The 15979-nt window shown below is 43.7% G+C and overlaps 1 protein-coding gene across 2 annotated transcripts in view; it reads left to right on the top strand.

Moving 5' to 3' along the window:
* LOC129723539 (peroxidasin) overlaps positions 1-15979 on the top strand; it is a 248700-nt gene that overhangs the window by 97771 nt on the left and 134950 nt on the right. For both annotated transcript variants that reach the window (XM_055677818.1, XM_055677819.1), the window contains exons 3-4: positions 480-695; positions 9217-9288. In XM_055677818.1, coding sequence (XP_055533793.1) covers positions 480-695; positions 9217-9288 — 288 coding nt within the window. The remainder of the gene's footprint in view (positions 1-479; positions 696-9216; positions 9289-15979) is intronic.

Consider the following 15979-nt stretch of genomic DNA (forward strand, 5'->3'; position numbering starts at 1 on the left):
AAATTTTATGACAGATTTTTAATAAAAAACAGCAAAAATAGAAGAAGAGTGACAGTTGATAGTCATTCATGACATCATAAGCTCTTCTGGGCTTCACCTTGCTGATCTTCCAACTCGGAGAGAAATAACCGATACATTTGTTATTGGGTTATCGTTATTGCTCAAAAGTGGTGTACGATGGTTTTGCAAAATTTTCATGGGTAATAGTACAGTTAAGATCAATGACTTGAATGATGGTATTGGTATTTTTGGAACATCGGAGTCGACTGGAAGTGTAATGTTTGAAAGCTATATCCTCTTAAAGTACAAACAAAATAAGTTTAGGTAAAGCTCAAAATTACAATAAATGAATAATTTCTTACTATTAGTTTAAAGTTATTTATAAATTTGCATAAAGAAATGTTTTTTTTTTTTCAACTATATATGTGCAGCAATTGAAAAATATCTCACAATCTTTCATCTTAACTTTTTATTCACAGAGATCTACGCTTCAACCACATTCGTGAAGTTCCAACGGATGTGTTCAATGGATTGACTCATCTGCACACGATTTTCCTAAATGAGAATCAAATTTCCCGCCTGCAACCTGGTGCATTTCGTAGCTTGCCATCGCTCAAGTATTTATACCTCAATAAAAACAAGATAGCGTTTGTTGCATCCAATGCTTTTGAGTCGCTAAACCGGCTTCAGAGCTTGTAAGTATAATCATAGATCATATTTTTTTCTAGCATAATACATAAGTAGTAATTTGAGCTGTCCAAGTAAGCATTGAAATTTTTTGTTCGAAACCCCTTTGTTCTTTTTTTACAATCTATAGACGCAAGACGTGTTAAAAATACTGGTAGGTGAATATTGAATAAGTAATTATAGAAAAATACCATTTTGAACCAAAAGTGTTGGATAGATTATTTTTATTTTTTAAAACTAAATTTGATTTTTCGTTAATGTAGTCAATTTTATTTCAAATCCGATAGTTTCACCGTGTTCCTTGAAAAATTTTACGTAAGAAACAACCACTACCCTCACGTAACATGATTCAATCTTGAGAAATAAAATTTTCACGAGAACAGTTTCAAATTTTTCAATTTTTTAAACATTTTCAAACAATATTTGATTGAAAATGTCTGTTTACCTTCTAACTCAAAGAACAGTCCATGAAAAAATTTGTATAATTTTCTGGAAAATTTTCACATGCAAAATTTGGTTCCATTTGTTTGATTTATTCTAGACTCATGCAAAAATTTGTGTTTCATTTATATGGAAGCCTCCCTTTTCAGAAGAGGGAGGGTTGTCAAACCCGCATAGAAACATTTCTCACCCCCAAAAACTTACACAAGCCAAATTTAGCTATTAAAATACGGTGGAGAAACATTGGCTAGAGTCGTGCACTGGGTCATTGTCAAGGTTTGGGAGGAAGAATGAGTACCGGAGGAGTGGAAGGAGGGTATTGTGTATCCCATCTACAAAAAGGGCGACAAGCTGGAGTGCTACAATTACCGGGCAATCACTCTGCTGAACGCCGCCTACAAGGTACTCTCCCAAATACTCTGCCGTCGACTATCACCATTTGCGAAGCAGTTCGTGGGGCACTACCAGGCGGAACGATATCGACACTGTGGCTCGGACCTTTGTGAAGATGGCGGATACGTACATCGGACTAAAGGCCGAAGCCAAACGGATTGGACTGGTCATCAGTGTGTCGAAGACGAAGTACTTGAAAGGAAGGGGTTCACGAGAAGACAGTGCTAACCTCTCACCTCGAGTTCAAGTTAGTGGTGATGAAATCGAGGTGGTCGATGATTTCGTGTATCTGGGCTCACTGGTAACTGCCGACAACGATACCAGCAGAGAATTTCATCGGCGCATTATGGCAGGAAATGCGTGCATACTTTGGTCGCCGCACCAAGTTAACCATCTACAAGACGCTGATCAGCCCGGTAGTTCTCTACGGGCATGGTACATGGACTATTCTTGTGGAGGACCAACGCGCCCTTGCGGTCTTCGAGCGGAAGGCGTTGCGTACCATCTTTGGTGGACTGCGGATGGAGAACGGAATGTGGAGAAGGCGAATGAACCACGAACTGCAGGAGCTGCTATCATCCACACCGCCATCTATCGTCCACATCGCTAAGATTGGCAGATTGCGATAGCCTGGGCATGTTGTAAGGATAACAGACGACAGTCCGGTAAAGATGGTTCTTGAATCCAATCCGTCAGGGACGAGACGGAGAGGTGTTCAGCGGGCAAGGTGGTTCGATCAGGCGGAAGACGACCTGCGGAACCTACGCAGACTGCAGAGCTGGTGAACTGCAGCCATAGACCGAGTGAAATGGAGACGACTATTGCGTCCAGCAAAGGCCACAGCACGGCTTGGGACTGTTTGGTAAGGTAAATTGTATGGAAGCCCCCCTTTCTAGGAAAAAATAGGGGTGTTGATCTACCACATAAGTATTTCTTGCTCTCGTGAACCACCACACGCCAAATTTGGTTCTATTTACCTGATTAAATCTCGAGTTGTACAGATATTTCTGTTTCGTTTGTATGGGAGCCATTTGGGCTCTGCATCTTTGTTTTGAGGTTGGCTGATTACTTAATTCTATAGATTTACATTATTTGTGTAGAATTTTACAGTTAATCCTTTATAGGACTTGTTTTCAATTCAAAAATAAATTTTGATAACCTACTTAACTACAAATAACTAACTTAAAACTAAGGTACCAGCTCACGAATTATCTGGTGAGGTGACCTGGCGCAGGACTCTCTGAACCTAGTCGACGATGTTGTTCTTCGTTCCTCCAGCACCTGAAGACCAGCCAGGCGCTGGATCTCAGAGTTTCGTGTTCTCAGAGGGGTGTTTAGGATCATACGTAATATTTTATTCTGAACAATCTGAAGTTTAAGATGGTGCGTTTTAGCGCAGCCCTCCCAGACCGGTAAAATTATTTGCTTGTGAACGGCAAGCTTGTTGGTGAGGGAAAGAGTGGATTCCCTATTGATGAAAGGATAGAGGGATTTGGTCAGTATGTTGCACTTGGTAACAGTTTTTTCTACGTGTGAACGAAAGAAGCTTTTGGTCCAGGGAGATACCAAGATAGACAACCTCACTCGACCATTCAATGGGTGTGTTATTGAGATGGATTCTCCCATTGGCAGGCGGAACAAGTCGAGTTGATTTTGAATGCGGGAATATAATAGCCTGGGTTTTAGCTGCATTGATGCAGATCTTCCAGCTGTTGAAATAGTCGGACAAAACATCCAGACCCTCTTCTCTCTAATCACTCGACCTTTGTAGATAATGGCAGTGTCGTCTGCAAACATAGACAGTATCTGAGGGACCCCAGCATCTACGTTGAACGAATCAGAGGGAATGTTGTTGAGGAAGACCTGAAATGATCTATTCACCAGATAATTCTTGATGATCTTAACGAGGAAGATCGGGAAGTTGAATCGCTGCAGCTTAAAGACCAGGCCATCATGCCAGGCATTATCGAACGCCTTCTCGATGTCCAACAATGCCATAGCAGATGTTTTACTAACGGACTTGTTCCGCCTTAGAATCTGAGTAACTCTTGTGAGTTGGTGAACGGTGGAGTGACCCTGCCTAAACCCGAACTGTTCTGGGAGAAAGATGTTATTCTGGTTCACGAATTCCAGTAAGCGACTAAGAATCAACTTTTCGAATAACTTCGAGATGCACGATAATAGGCTGATGGGACGATAGTTTTTAGCGTTGGTAGGGTCCTTACCGGGTTTGTGGATGGGGATCACTTTAGCTAACTTCCAGCGAGACAGAAAGTAGCGGAGCTCCAGAGATGCTGTTAGAAGAAGTAGATCCCGAGCCTGGGATAACGCCTCATCGATGGACTGAAGACAATGGTCGATGTTCTCTGAAGACTCCAGCTGGACGCCGTAGTCAATTGCGTTGTCTAAACATCGCCGGAACCGCTTCCAATCGACTCGATGGTAGTTATGTCGAAAGATTTGGAATCGGTTAGCAGAGGATCCAACTTCGACTACCACTGGGAAGTGGTCCGAGCAGAGTTCTCGGTGAACAACCGGGTCGGTTATGTTGTCCATATTAGAGATGAACAGGTCGATGGTTGCGTGTGCTCCGGATCTGCTCAACCGGGTGGGAGCGGCCGGACTTAGAATGTTGTAGTGGCCTACTTGTAGGTCGTTGAAGAGGATCAGGCCGTTTTGGTTGCGTCGACTGTTGCCCCAGGCTTGGTGTTTTGCGTTGAGGTCACCCGCAATGATGAACTGCCTCTACCTCCGAGTCAGTTTGATGATGTCGCTTCTTAGCTTCGTTGCCGACCCGTCCCTTACGTTGACTTGCTTGGGACAGTAGGCTGCAATGATGGTAATGGGACCGACTCCAGTGGTTACTTCCAATCCTACGGCCTCGATGACCTTGAGTTGAAAACTCGGTAGCAATGACAGCTTATTTCACGCCGAAGAGCAATAGCCACACCTCCTCCAGAAGTAGGGTAACGGGGGTATTTTGGCCAGCTTTGGGAAGTGTTCGCACAGTTCATTAAAAACAAACACATTTTTCAACACAAATACCTACTCTATTATACCATTGTTAAAATCTAAGTGTCTATTTTAATATACACCGTTCAACAATGCAGTATATTGAAAAATGTCCCAGAAATATCAAAATTTCTACGAAGTACTAAAAACATATTTTGGTCCACCAAATTTTTACTTTGGCCCACCTTTATATCTATAAACGTGTATGGAAATAGTTCGGACAAATTAAATTTAAGATCATCATCAGTATTTTTAGAGCAAAAATAGTGGGTTTGAAGAGAACATCCTTCTGTTGTGAATTTTTGTGAATTTTAGGCATCTAAAAATGAAATGATTTGGCTTATAGCGGTTTGGCAGGCATTCTCATCCAATTTCATATCGTTAAATGTGATAAATTGAGAAGTAATTACCTGTAAATTGTCACAAGCTGCTTCTTTGTTCACGTGCAACGGCCGAACGGTAATCAAAGAGATGTCAAAACTTGGCATGGCCAATATATGTTTGCTTCAGAAAGAGGCAAACATATTTCGGCCATGCGTTTAACCACTTTTTCAACTTTTTCCAACATGTTAGAGTGTACAAACTGTTTCTATGACATTTTATTGATGTTACTACAACAACGAATTGTTTCATAAGCATACATATTTGTTACAATAGCTTCCGGACGTTGACTTGTATATTACCACTTCCTTTTGACTTTGGGTTGACTCAGCCATGACTTTGAATATGTATGAACTAAATCCAAAATAACACTACCTAGACCCAGTTTTTCGCCGAAAATGGTATGTTATTCAATGTTGCATGCATAGTTTTCTAGTATTCATTGAATTTATCAGATAAAATGCGTAAATGTTACCGGGTGGGCCAAAATATGCATGTGGGCCAAAATACCCCCGTTACCCTATATGCTTGATCCAGCCGTACAAATCGGAAATCGGGGAGGAAGATGTTCACCTCAGGTTTGAGATGCGTCTCCGTGATAGTAGCAATATCTATTTTGTGTACGTTGAGGAAGTCAACAGGCTCGTAATTTTGTTCCTGATGGAGCAAGCGTTCCAGTTAGCAATCTTGATGATTTCACGGTCCATATTTGGAAGCGATTATCACCGCAGATTGCAGTTGTTCAGCTCTACTTTTGCAAGTGCGAAAAGTGTTGATGCATTCCACGACGAGTGAAACGTATTACTCCATGGTGAGCATGGGTTCGTTGTCAGTTGTGCCAGTTTGGGAGAAAGTAATTGTGGACGAGTTCCCTTGGAGACCTGGTGGAGGTGAACGGCTACCGGATCTCGTTGCTTCAGCATACGTAGAGGCAGCTGTGACTGGTTTGGTGGTTGGATTGAGCGGTAACAGGGCGAGCAAAGGTATGGGGTGCCGGGAGCCAATGGCAGGGAACTCCTTTGTGTTGTTTGAGGGCACCTCTCGGCGACCTGGTTGATTGTTGGTGGAGGCCCGCTTACGAATCCCGATGAACTCTACGCGTTTCGGGCACGTTTTACTGGTTGCTTTGTGGGCAGCCCCACAGCTGGCGCACACCGGATCGGCGATCTCCATCAGCTGGCAGGCATCGGGGGCCCATTTGGCCACACTTGATGCAACGGTACGCCATATGGCAATTTTTAGTCCCGTGTCCAAACAGCAGGCAGTTAGAGCATTGGGTGACGTCACGATGCACTGGTTTGTAGCGCTCCCAGGCTACGATGATGTGAAAAAGTGCTCGGATGGACTGCAGGTACGCCAGGCGCGTTGAATTTTTCTCCAGGTTTACGATATATACCTGAGCACGGTACTTCCGAGTTTTGTTGTGACGCGTGATCTTATGGATTGGTTTGAGTCCTTTTGCCTTCAGTTCCTCCAACAGAGTGTCAACTTTTATGTCAGGAAGACCGCGGAGAACAACCTTGAGGGATTTTTCTGCTTCGATATCGTGGGGGAAATATTCCACCTCGTGTTTCTGCAGTATCACTTGCACCGCCTTGTAATGATTCAACGACGGAATCATCAGTTTGTATCCCTCAGTGCACATGTGGATGGTGCATTTCAGTCCTTTGTCAATATAAAACACTATTGCTTCACGTAGATCTTCCGGGAAGCCTTTCACATAGAAAGGCGGGATTTTCTCCTTCTTTCCTACTTCGGGATCCGTGGCGTTTTCCAGGACAGCGAATCTGTTGTTGGCCAACAGCTTTTTAGCCGCGGGATCAGGCGTATTGTCAGGCCGAGGCCGTTTCCCCGAACTGGAACTGGTTTTTGATTTACCCATATCAGGGTTCACCGTAGCGTCGGTTTCCAACGCGACCACAGAAACTTACGAACGAACGTACGAAGTGAACGGAGCGAAAATAAACTACTGCTCAACAAGCTAGCAGAGAATGATCTAGGTGCTTTTCGGTGGAAAGTTCGCAATTAACTGAATCATCTAGTCGACTCTATCCATCAGATATAGTAAGTCGCTACACGAAGAGTGAGAGCGGCAATTTCTCAGTTACAAACGTAACGTCCACAAGGCAATGTGTGTGGTTGATCGAGGCGCGCTGTGGACATTGCGCAATAGTGAAGGTTGATTGATATTGGTCTTAAGGGAAACTACCTCCCCAGTGGCTTAATTGGCCAAACACCATGCCGGAGACATCGTAAATTGCGGGTTCGTGTCCCGTCTGGACGAGGAAATTTTTTTCTAAGTCTAAATCACGCCCTCTCACAGTGATCCAAAAAGGCAAAAAGTGGTTAATCCTCTATCTCTTGACACAAAAAAGTTAGTTTTTTCAAAACATGAAAACCTACTGTATCATACGCTCGCCGTACTCTAATGCGGGTGGATTAGGACAAATGAAACCTACAAGAGTTTATAGTACTTGAGCTTAACTTCAAGGAAAAGTATTGACATCATGATTCCACTTGCCCCTTTTTAACTTATACGTTCTTGAAATAATCGAAAAAATAAACCTAAACATGATATTAATTTGTAAGAAAAGGTCCTGGAGATGTATGGTCTGTGTAAAATGTGTATTTTATGTGCCCTAACAATTCATCCGAACAACACTTTCGTGTAAAATGCTACTAGCAAATGTTAAGTACAAAAAAATAAATTTTTAGTAAGTTCCGTATAATATACTTTATAACTTTGTACCTAATGAAGATAGGATTTTCATTTCTTCAATAAAGTTTCATATTTTTGAATCTACTATAACTTTTCTGAATAAACCATTTCTCTATCTCCTAACACAAAAAAAGTTATTTTTTTTTATTTTTAGTACAGTCAAACCTGTTTTTGTGCGACTTTTTTTTGTGCGAAATTTGTTTTGTGCGAAATTTGTTTTGTGCGACTTTTTTTATGCGATTATTTTTTTGTGCGAATTTTTTCTTGTGCTGTATATAAAAAAGGACCACTTCCGACAACATTTTCAGCCATTTAGTTTTTCCAATTCTTGGAATGAATTCCAACGCATTACATAAGTATTGCGTCAAATAATTACTATTTGAACCAGTATTACGCAGGAAAAGCCACGAATTGCTAGCCTACGAAGGCAAGCGGTTGAAATGATTAGTATGTTTAAAAAAGTTACGTTTATCAATCCGATGTTTTAGGATTGTTCTCATAGGTATTCTTAATCAGAATCAACAACTTTCGAGTTATTTTTAAATTCAATTTTTTCAATAATGTTGTGGAAACATTGTTTTGAAGCTGCACGTGAAGTTTCAAATTATTTTTTTTATGCAATTTATTTTGTGCGGTCCCTATCCTCGCACAAAAACAGGTTTGACTGCATAGTAAACTTTTCATAATTTTCTACAATTTGCGATTATGCGAGTCATTCATACAAACAATAGTTCTGAAGACATTATTAAGCTAGGATGAATGTGAAATGCGCTATGGAATTAAGTTCCACCTTTTGCCTTATTGGACCACTGTGCCTCTCAGCCCTTGTTCATTTTTCGCATCCTCGAAAAAATCATATATATTGCCTACTGTACAACTTAAAATCAATAAACAATATTATTGTACAGTTTCGATTGGACGTTGCAATCAAGGTGAAACAGCCAAATATGGCGAAGAAAAAAGTGCTCGTTCATCAAGACTACATTTCCGCTCATTCTGCTCGCGATACGACCGATAGGTCAAGGTAGTTGCGCTTTTTACAACATTTAGCCCCGAGCGACCATCTTCTGCTTCCCCGGTAAAAATGTGTTCGAAGTTCGTAAAGTTTGAAACAATACGAATATTTTGAAAGAGCTCATGCATAACACTACAAATGCCAAAACGCTGCAATAAGTTTTTATCAGGCCAAAGTGCGTCAGTATTTGGGTGCTAGTTATTTATAGCGACCAATTGGCTGTTTGCTCGGATGAGTCTCATTCTACCGCAGAGAAGGTACCACTCGATTCGTATTGCTATACCATATTGATACCTGAACGCAGTACTGATCCAATCCAATTTCCGCGTACAGAAGCACTCTATCAAACTGAAAACCCACTCTCAGTGCACGGTATCTCGTATGGCTGAATTTCGCGGATGTTGTTAATTCCGAATTGAAAATATCGAATGTTTGAAAAGCCATCGATGGCAAGGCTGAAGCAGTTACCGTCCGTGCCTTTTGTAACTTTTCCCCCCATATCGGCCCATCTTTGCTTTCACTTACACGTAACCGGTTTAACCCCTTTCTTTTTTCCGAATCTTTTCAGATATTTACATTCGAACAATATCACCACTTTTGAAAGGCAAACCTTCTCCAACATGCCGGCTCTAGAGCGACTGTAAGTATAGCGCATACGAAGCATATGATTTTGCCTGCCTTTTTTCCTCGCTCACGAAATGTCGAACAGGAATAAAAAGGGTTTTGGCTCAACACGACACGATTACAGAACTAACAGAAACATACGCAATTGGATGGTCCTCTCAACAACTCCGCGACATGCTACAGATTGTAATAGGATTAGGAGTCCTTCTTCGTACGAAAGTGTACAGATCGAAGATTTTCCTATTGATTGAGGATGAAGGGTTCGAGCAATTTACATAGAACACTAGGACTATATTTAACCAGAAACGCGTTAGAGTGTATCAGATCTTATTCCAGACAACGTAAAATTTATAGATTGTTACTAACACAAAAAAAGACATTTTCGGCGCCCTGTCTGGCAACTGAAATTTATATACAACGAATACTTTCGAATTTTATCGCACTGCACATAGATCGTTGATGACAGAGAAAACTCGCGTCACGTTTCGGCCTTCTTTCGGTTTGCTCCACGGATCCCAGGTTAGCAGTACAGCTGTGCTGGAGCTGACTGTACAGCTATAAATCAGCGAGCAAACGAGACAAATTAAATTTCACTTCCGGAAAACCAAATTGCTCTCGATAGTATTTTCGATTGCAGGGCGATGGCATGTTAGGCTGTGCTGCTGACTTTTTTTTTGTGCGAGTCGAATAATTGAGCACTACGGCATATTTCGATGCTTGCTGCAGGTATACGTGAAATTATTGACAAACGTACCTGCAAAACTGTAGTTCATGATTTTTGGGAGTCACATCTGCGGGGCATACTTTTTCCTGAAGCCGCGTTTTTTTACGTTCTAATATTATCCTATGTTTATTGTACGTGTGGTTGAAGCCGTGGTCTTTTTTTAAGTTATGTGTTCTTTCAGTTTAACCTATTGTCATCAAAGTAATGCTTCTATCATAAAACTTTCCACTGAATCAACTTTTTTGATCTACATTCATCAGATGACCCGTACTGTAGAGTTGAGTGTATTTCAATAATCCTTTCAACATCATCATAATAGAAAAATCTCGGCCCGCCCTATTTATCAAGTTAATAAGCAATCGCGGAAGAAGCAATTTATATAGCCTGTGTACAGCAGCACACGGGCAGAAATAATTCCCATGCCATTATCCTCATCAGTCGGCGAAGCATTTCCGGTTCGCTTGTTTTTTTTCCGCTACGTGTACCGCATCTCGGGACGCTGTTAGATGTACAATTTTGCCCGAAAAATAATTCTGTTGATAAACGAATGTTGCTTGGTTTTGCAGAATAATGGGAAAATAATGCGGATGCATTTAACAAAAAGCATACTGGGTTGGTGCCTGTATTCGTGAAAAGATTTTAGTTTATACCAACCGGAAAAGATGGTGCTCGTGAAGCATAATTCTCCTACGTTATATGCGGTTAATAGTTTGGCATATTTTAAGAGAAACACGGCTAATTAAGTTTGAATTAAGTTTTTCACAACTCCAGAACTAATCGAGTAAATGGCACCAAATTTAGCATGTGGGGGGGGGGGGTGGGTGTGGCAAAAAATACTTCAATGGTGGTTCAACACCCTTCCCACTTCTGGGTTGGAGGGCTCTTATACAAATCAAACATAAATTTCTATGGTGGTTTGATACTCCTCCAGACTCTGAAAGGGGAGGCAGGTCTCCCACACAAATTAAACAGATATTTCAACTAAGTTTTCCGGAAAACAGCCTACAATGATCGGGTCAATGCTTACCTTACCAGTCAGCTCCAGGCCGAAGTGTCCCTTGCTGTTCGAAGAAGTCGAAGTGTCCCTTGCTCGCTGCGCGCCCCGTCGCCTTGTTCCAGTCGGGTTGTTATCAAGAACCATTTTCACCGGGTTGTCGTCCGACATCCTAACGACATGCCCAGCCGACCGTAGTCTCCCGATTTTCGCCGTTTGAACGATGAGTGATTTTCCCAGTAGCTGATACAACTCGTGGTTCATCCGCCTCCGCCATGATCCATCTTCCATCTGCACTCCACCACAGATGGTGCGCAATACCTTTCGTTCGAAAACCCCAAGGTTGGTCCTCCACGAGCATAGTCCAGGTTTCGTGGCCGTAGAGAACTACCGGTCTGATCAGTGTTTTGTAGATGGTTAACTTCGTGCGGCGGCGGATTTTGTTCGAGCGGAGAGTCCTCCGGAGTCCAAAGTAGGCACGATTTTCTGCCATAAGGCGTCGACGAATTTCTCTGCTGGTGTCGTTGTCAGCAGTCACCAGTGAGCCCAGGTACACGAACTCGTCTACCACTTCGATTTCATCACCGCTAATACGAATTCGTGGCGGGACGTTAACATTGTCTTCTCTGGAACCTCTTCCTCTCATGTACTTGATCTTCGATGCGTTTATAGCCAGTCCAATTCGTCCGGCTTCAGCCTTCAGTCTGTTGTACGTCTCCGTCATGTTTTCAAGGGTTCTTGCTACAATATCAATGTCATCGGCAAAGCCAAAGAGCTGAACAGACCTTCTAACAATCGTGCCACTCGTGTCGATACCAGCCCTACGTATCCCTTCCAAAGCGATGTTGAATAGCAAGCACGATAATCCATCACCTTGCCGTAACCCTCTTCGAGATTCGAAGGGACTCGAGAGTGTCCCCGAAACTCGAACTGCGCACATCACCCGATCCATCGTCGACTTGACCAACCGTGTCAGTTTATCCGGAAAGCCGTAATCGTGCATCATCTGCCATAGCTGGTCTCGAACGATTGTGTCGTATGCGGATTCAAAATCGATGAACGAGTGATGTGTGGGCACGTTATACTCACGGCACTTCTGTAGGACCTGCCGTACCGCGAATATTTGGTCCGTGGTGGTGCGGGCACCCATAAATCCCGCTTGGTATTGCCCCACGAATTCCCTTGCAAACGGTGATAGTCGACGGCACAGAATTTGAGAGAGTACCTTGTAGGCGGCGTTCAGCAACGTGATTGCACGGTAGTTGCAGCAATCCAACTTGTCGCCTTTTTTGTAAATGGGGCACACTGTACCCTCCATTCACTCCTCCGGTACTACCTCCTCCTCCCAAATCTTGGCAATAACCCAGTGTAGCACCTTAGCCATTGATTCACCACCCTGTTCTAGCAGCTCGCTGGGGAATTGGTCAGCTCCTGCGGCTTTATTGTTTTTCAGCCGGCCGATCTCCTCTCTAACCTCCTGGAGGTCAGGGGCTGGGACTCTGTCGTCATCTGCGCGTACACCGAGATCTACTACCACTCCGTCGTCGTCCTCTGCTACATCGCCATTAAGGTGCTCATCGTAGTACTGCTTCCACCTGTCAATCACCTCACATTTGTTCGTGAGAAGGTTGCCGCCCAGGTCTCTACACATGTTGGCTTGTGGCACATAGCCTTTGCGGGAACAGTTCAGCCTCTCGTAGAACTTTCGTGTGTCATTCGCACGGTACATCGCCTCGCGATCTCGATCTTCCTTCTGGCGCTTCTTCTTCCGTAAGACCGAGTTTTGCCTGTTCCGTGCGCGTCGGTAGCGCTCCACGTTCGCCCTCGTTTGGTGTTGTTCTCGCTCGTGCTGCATTCTTCTCTTCCACTAACTGTTTGCACTCGTCGTCAAACCAGTCGTTTCTCCTGTTCGGAGCAATAGTACCAAGCGCCGCTACAGCAGTACTACCTATGGCTGAACGAATGTCCCTCCAGGCATCTTCAAGAGTAGCTGCGCCAAGCTGCTCTTCCGTTGGTAATGCTGCTTCCAGCTGCTGCGCGTACTCCCATGCAACCTCGGCGTCCCGTAGTTGCCCGATGTTTGGTCGCGGTGGGCAACTTTGACGCGTGTTTCGCACCGTCGAAAGTTTTGAGCGCATCCATACTGCAACAAGGTAATGGTCCGAATCAATATTCGCACTGCGGTAGGTGTGAACGTTGATGACGTCAGAGAAGAATTTACCATCAATTAGAACGTGGTCGATTTGGTTTTCCACTTGTAAGTCAGGTGATCTCCAGGTGGCTTTGTGGATGTCTTTGCGGGGAAAGAAGGTACTTCTGACGTTATTATTTGATGCGACGTGCAGGCTATTCGGCCCTATCACCGGTCTGTACATTGCCTCCCGTCCTATCTGAGCGTTCATATCACCGATGACGATCTTAACGTCCCGTTCCGGACAGCTATCATACACCTGCTCCTGCTGCGCATAGAACGCTTCTTTCTCATCGTCGGCTCTTCCTTCGTGTGGGCAGTGCACGTTGATGATGCTGTAGTTGAAGAACCGGCCCTTAATTCTCAACTTACACATCCTCGCACTGATCGGCTGCCACCCGATCACGCGTTGGCGCATCCTACCCAGCACTATGAAGCCCGTCTTGAGCTCGTTTGTAGTGCCACAGCTCTGATAAAAGGTGGCCTCTCGATGTCCGCTTTTCATATCTTCGGTCCCGACCAGCAAAGTTCCTGCAGTGCTACGATTTCGAAGTTGCGTGGATTTAGTTCATCATATATAATCCTGTTGCAGCCGTGAAAGCCTAACGATCTGCAGTTCCATGTACCGAGTTTCCAATCGTAGTCCTTATTTCGTCGCCTAGGTCTGTGCCGATGGTTCCGATCCGTATTAACTTCTTTGATATTTGCAACGTTTGGTGTTTTTCGGGGCGGCTTGTTGGGCCTTCCCCAACCCCTTGTCTCGCCGGAGGGCTATCGTGTCAGCTCTGATTAGAGTCCCACGCTGAAACCAGGACGTTGATCAGCCGCTCCTAACATGGAGATCAGACGCTGTTTTAAGCCGCACCATCTTGGTGAACAGACGCTCGGGTTGGCGAAGCATTTCCTCTACCGCCGAGATATGGTCACCGCGCCAACGATCGCGTCGCACCTTCTCACTTTACTGTTGTCGGATGACAACATTGCCTACGCAACGCCTACCAGTTGTGTCCATGTTTTAACTGATAGTCTATTTTTTTTTTCATCTATAGTTTATTTGACACGGCACAAATACAATTCAATGTTTAACGGCGCCAATTATATCTGGTAGCTTACTTTCTAAAGTATCTTAATAACTAAAAGCAAATTTTTTATCCTCGCTGCCGACTACGAGCTGAAACTAAATCTAACTTAAAGCTAGAATATTTTGCGTTAAAAGCACAGGTTTGCTATTTGATGGTTTTCATTGCCATAGGTAAGCAGCATATTAAATTTGTTCCGCTGCTGGGCCAAGATATTACGGACTGGCATATTGGGTAGTTTCCATCGGGCCTTGAGAGTATCGTGCGGGTCTGATTGCTGTTTCGGATCCGGGGTCTTAACGTGTTCTTGTCGTTGGGTTGGATGTAGGCGGAAGGGGATAGGACTAAACTGGGGCGTGGATGGATTTCAGGAAAACGTATATAAGGGACATGTAGGATAGGTCACGGCTCGCCAAGACATCACGAACAGGAACAGCCGGCTGCCTACCTTCGGCCTGCAGGGAAGCTATTAATCTAGACCTGGCGTCACGGTGTACAGGGCATGACCAAACAACGTGCTCTATGTCGTGATAACCTTCACCACAAGCACAGATACCACTCTCCCCGAGCCCAACACGACGGAGATGCGCGTCAAATCTATAGTGATTGGACATAAGCCGGGACATCACGCAAATGAAATCCCGACCTACATCCAACCCCTTGAACCACGGGTTCGTCGATACCTTGGGGATTATGGAATGTAACCACCTTCCCAGTTCCCCCTTGGTCCAAGAATTTTTCCAACTGATGATCGTATTCTGACGTACAAATGCGAAAAATTCATTAAAGGCAATTGGTCTTTTATAAATATCACCATTTGTTGCGCCCACCTTAGCCAAAGAGTCCGCTTTCTCATTACCCGGTATCGAGCAGTGAGAAGGGACCCACGCTAAGGTAATCTGAGTAGACTTTTCGGATAAAGCACTCAGATGTTCCCGTATTTTCCCCAGGAGATACGGAGAGTGCTTAACATCTTTCATCGATCGGAGAGCCTCAATGGAACTGAGACTGTCCGTAAAGATGAAATAATGGTCCGTGGGCATTTTTTCGATAAACCCTAGGGTGTACTGAATTGCAGCTAATTCTGCGACGTAAACAGAAGCAGGATTATCGAGCTTATGGGAGACGGTTAAATTGTTATTGAAGATACCGAAGCCAGTGGACCCATCAAGAAGTGATCCGTCAGTGTAGAACATATTGTTGCAGTTGATGTTTCGATATTTATTGGAAAAAATTTTAGGGATCTGCTGCACGCGTAAATGATCCGGGATTCCACGAGTTTCTTCTATCATGGATGTATCGAAAAACACAGTAGAATCAGAAGTATTTGATAAGTCGACACGATTTGGAATATTCGAAGAAGGGTTAATATTTTGGGACATGTGATTGAAATACAATGTCATAAAACGGGTTTGAGAATTAAGTTCGATTAACCTTTCAAAATTTTCAATCACGGGACGGTTCAAGACCTCACATTTGATTAGAATACGAGAAGACAGGCTCCAGAAGCGGTTTTTCAATGGTAGTACTCCAGCTAAGATCTCCAAACTCATCGTATGGGTCGATTGCATGCAACCCAAGGCGATACGCAAACAACGATATTGTATTCGCTCCAGTTTGATCAAATGTGTGTTTGCTGCGGAGCGGAAGCAGAAACACCCGTACTCAATGACAGACAATATCGTTGTTTGGTAAAGCCTTATAAGGTCTCCTGGGTGG

Source organism: Wyeomyia smithii, chromosome 2, assembly GCF_029784165.1.
Source record: "Wyeomyia smithii strain HCP4-BCI-WySm-NY-G18 chromosome 2, ASM2978416v1, whole genome shotgun sequence".
Lineage (NCBI taxonomy): Eukaryota > Metazoa > Arthropoda > Insecta > Diptera > Culicidae > Wyeomyia > Wyeomyia smithii.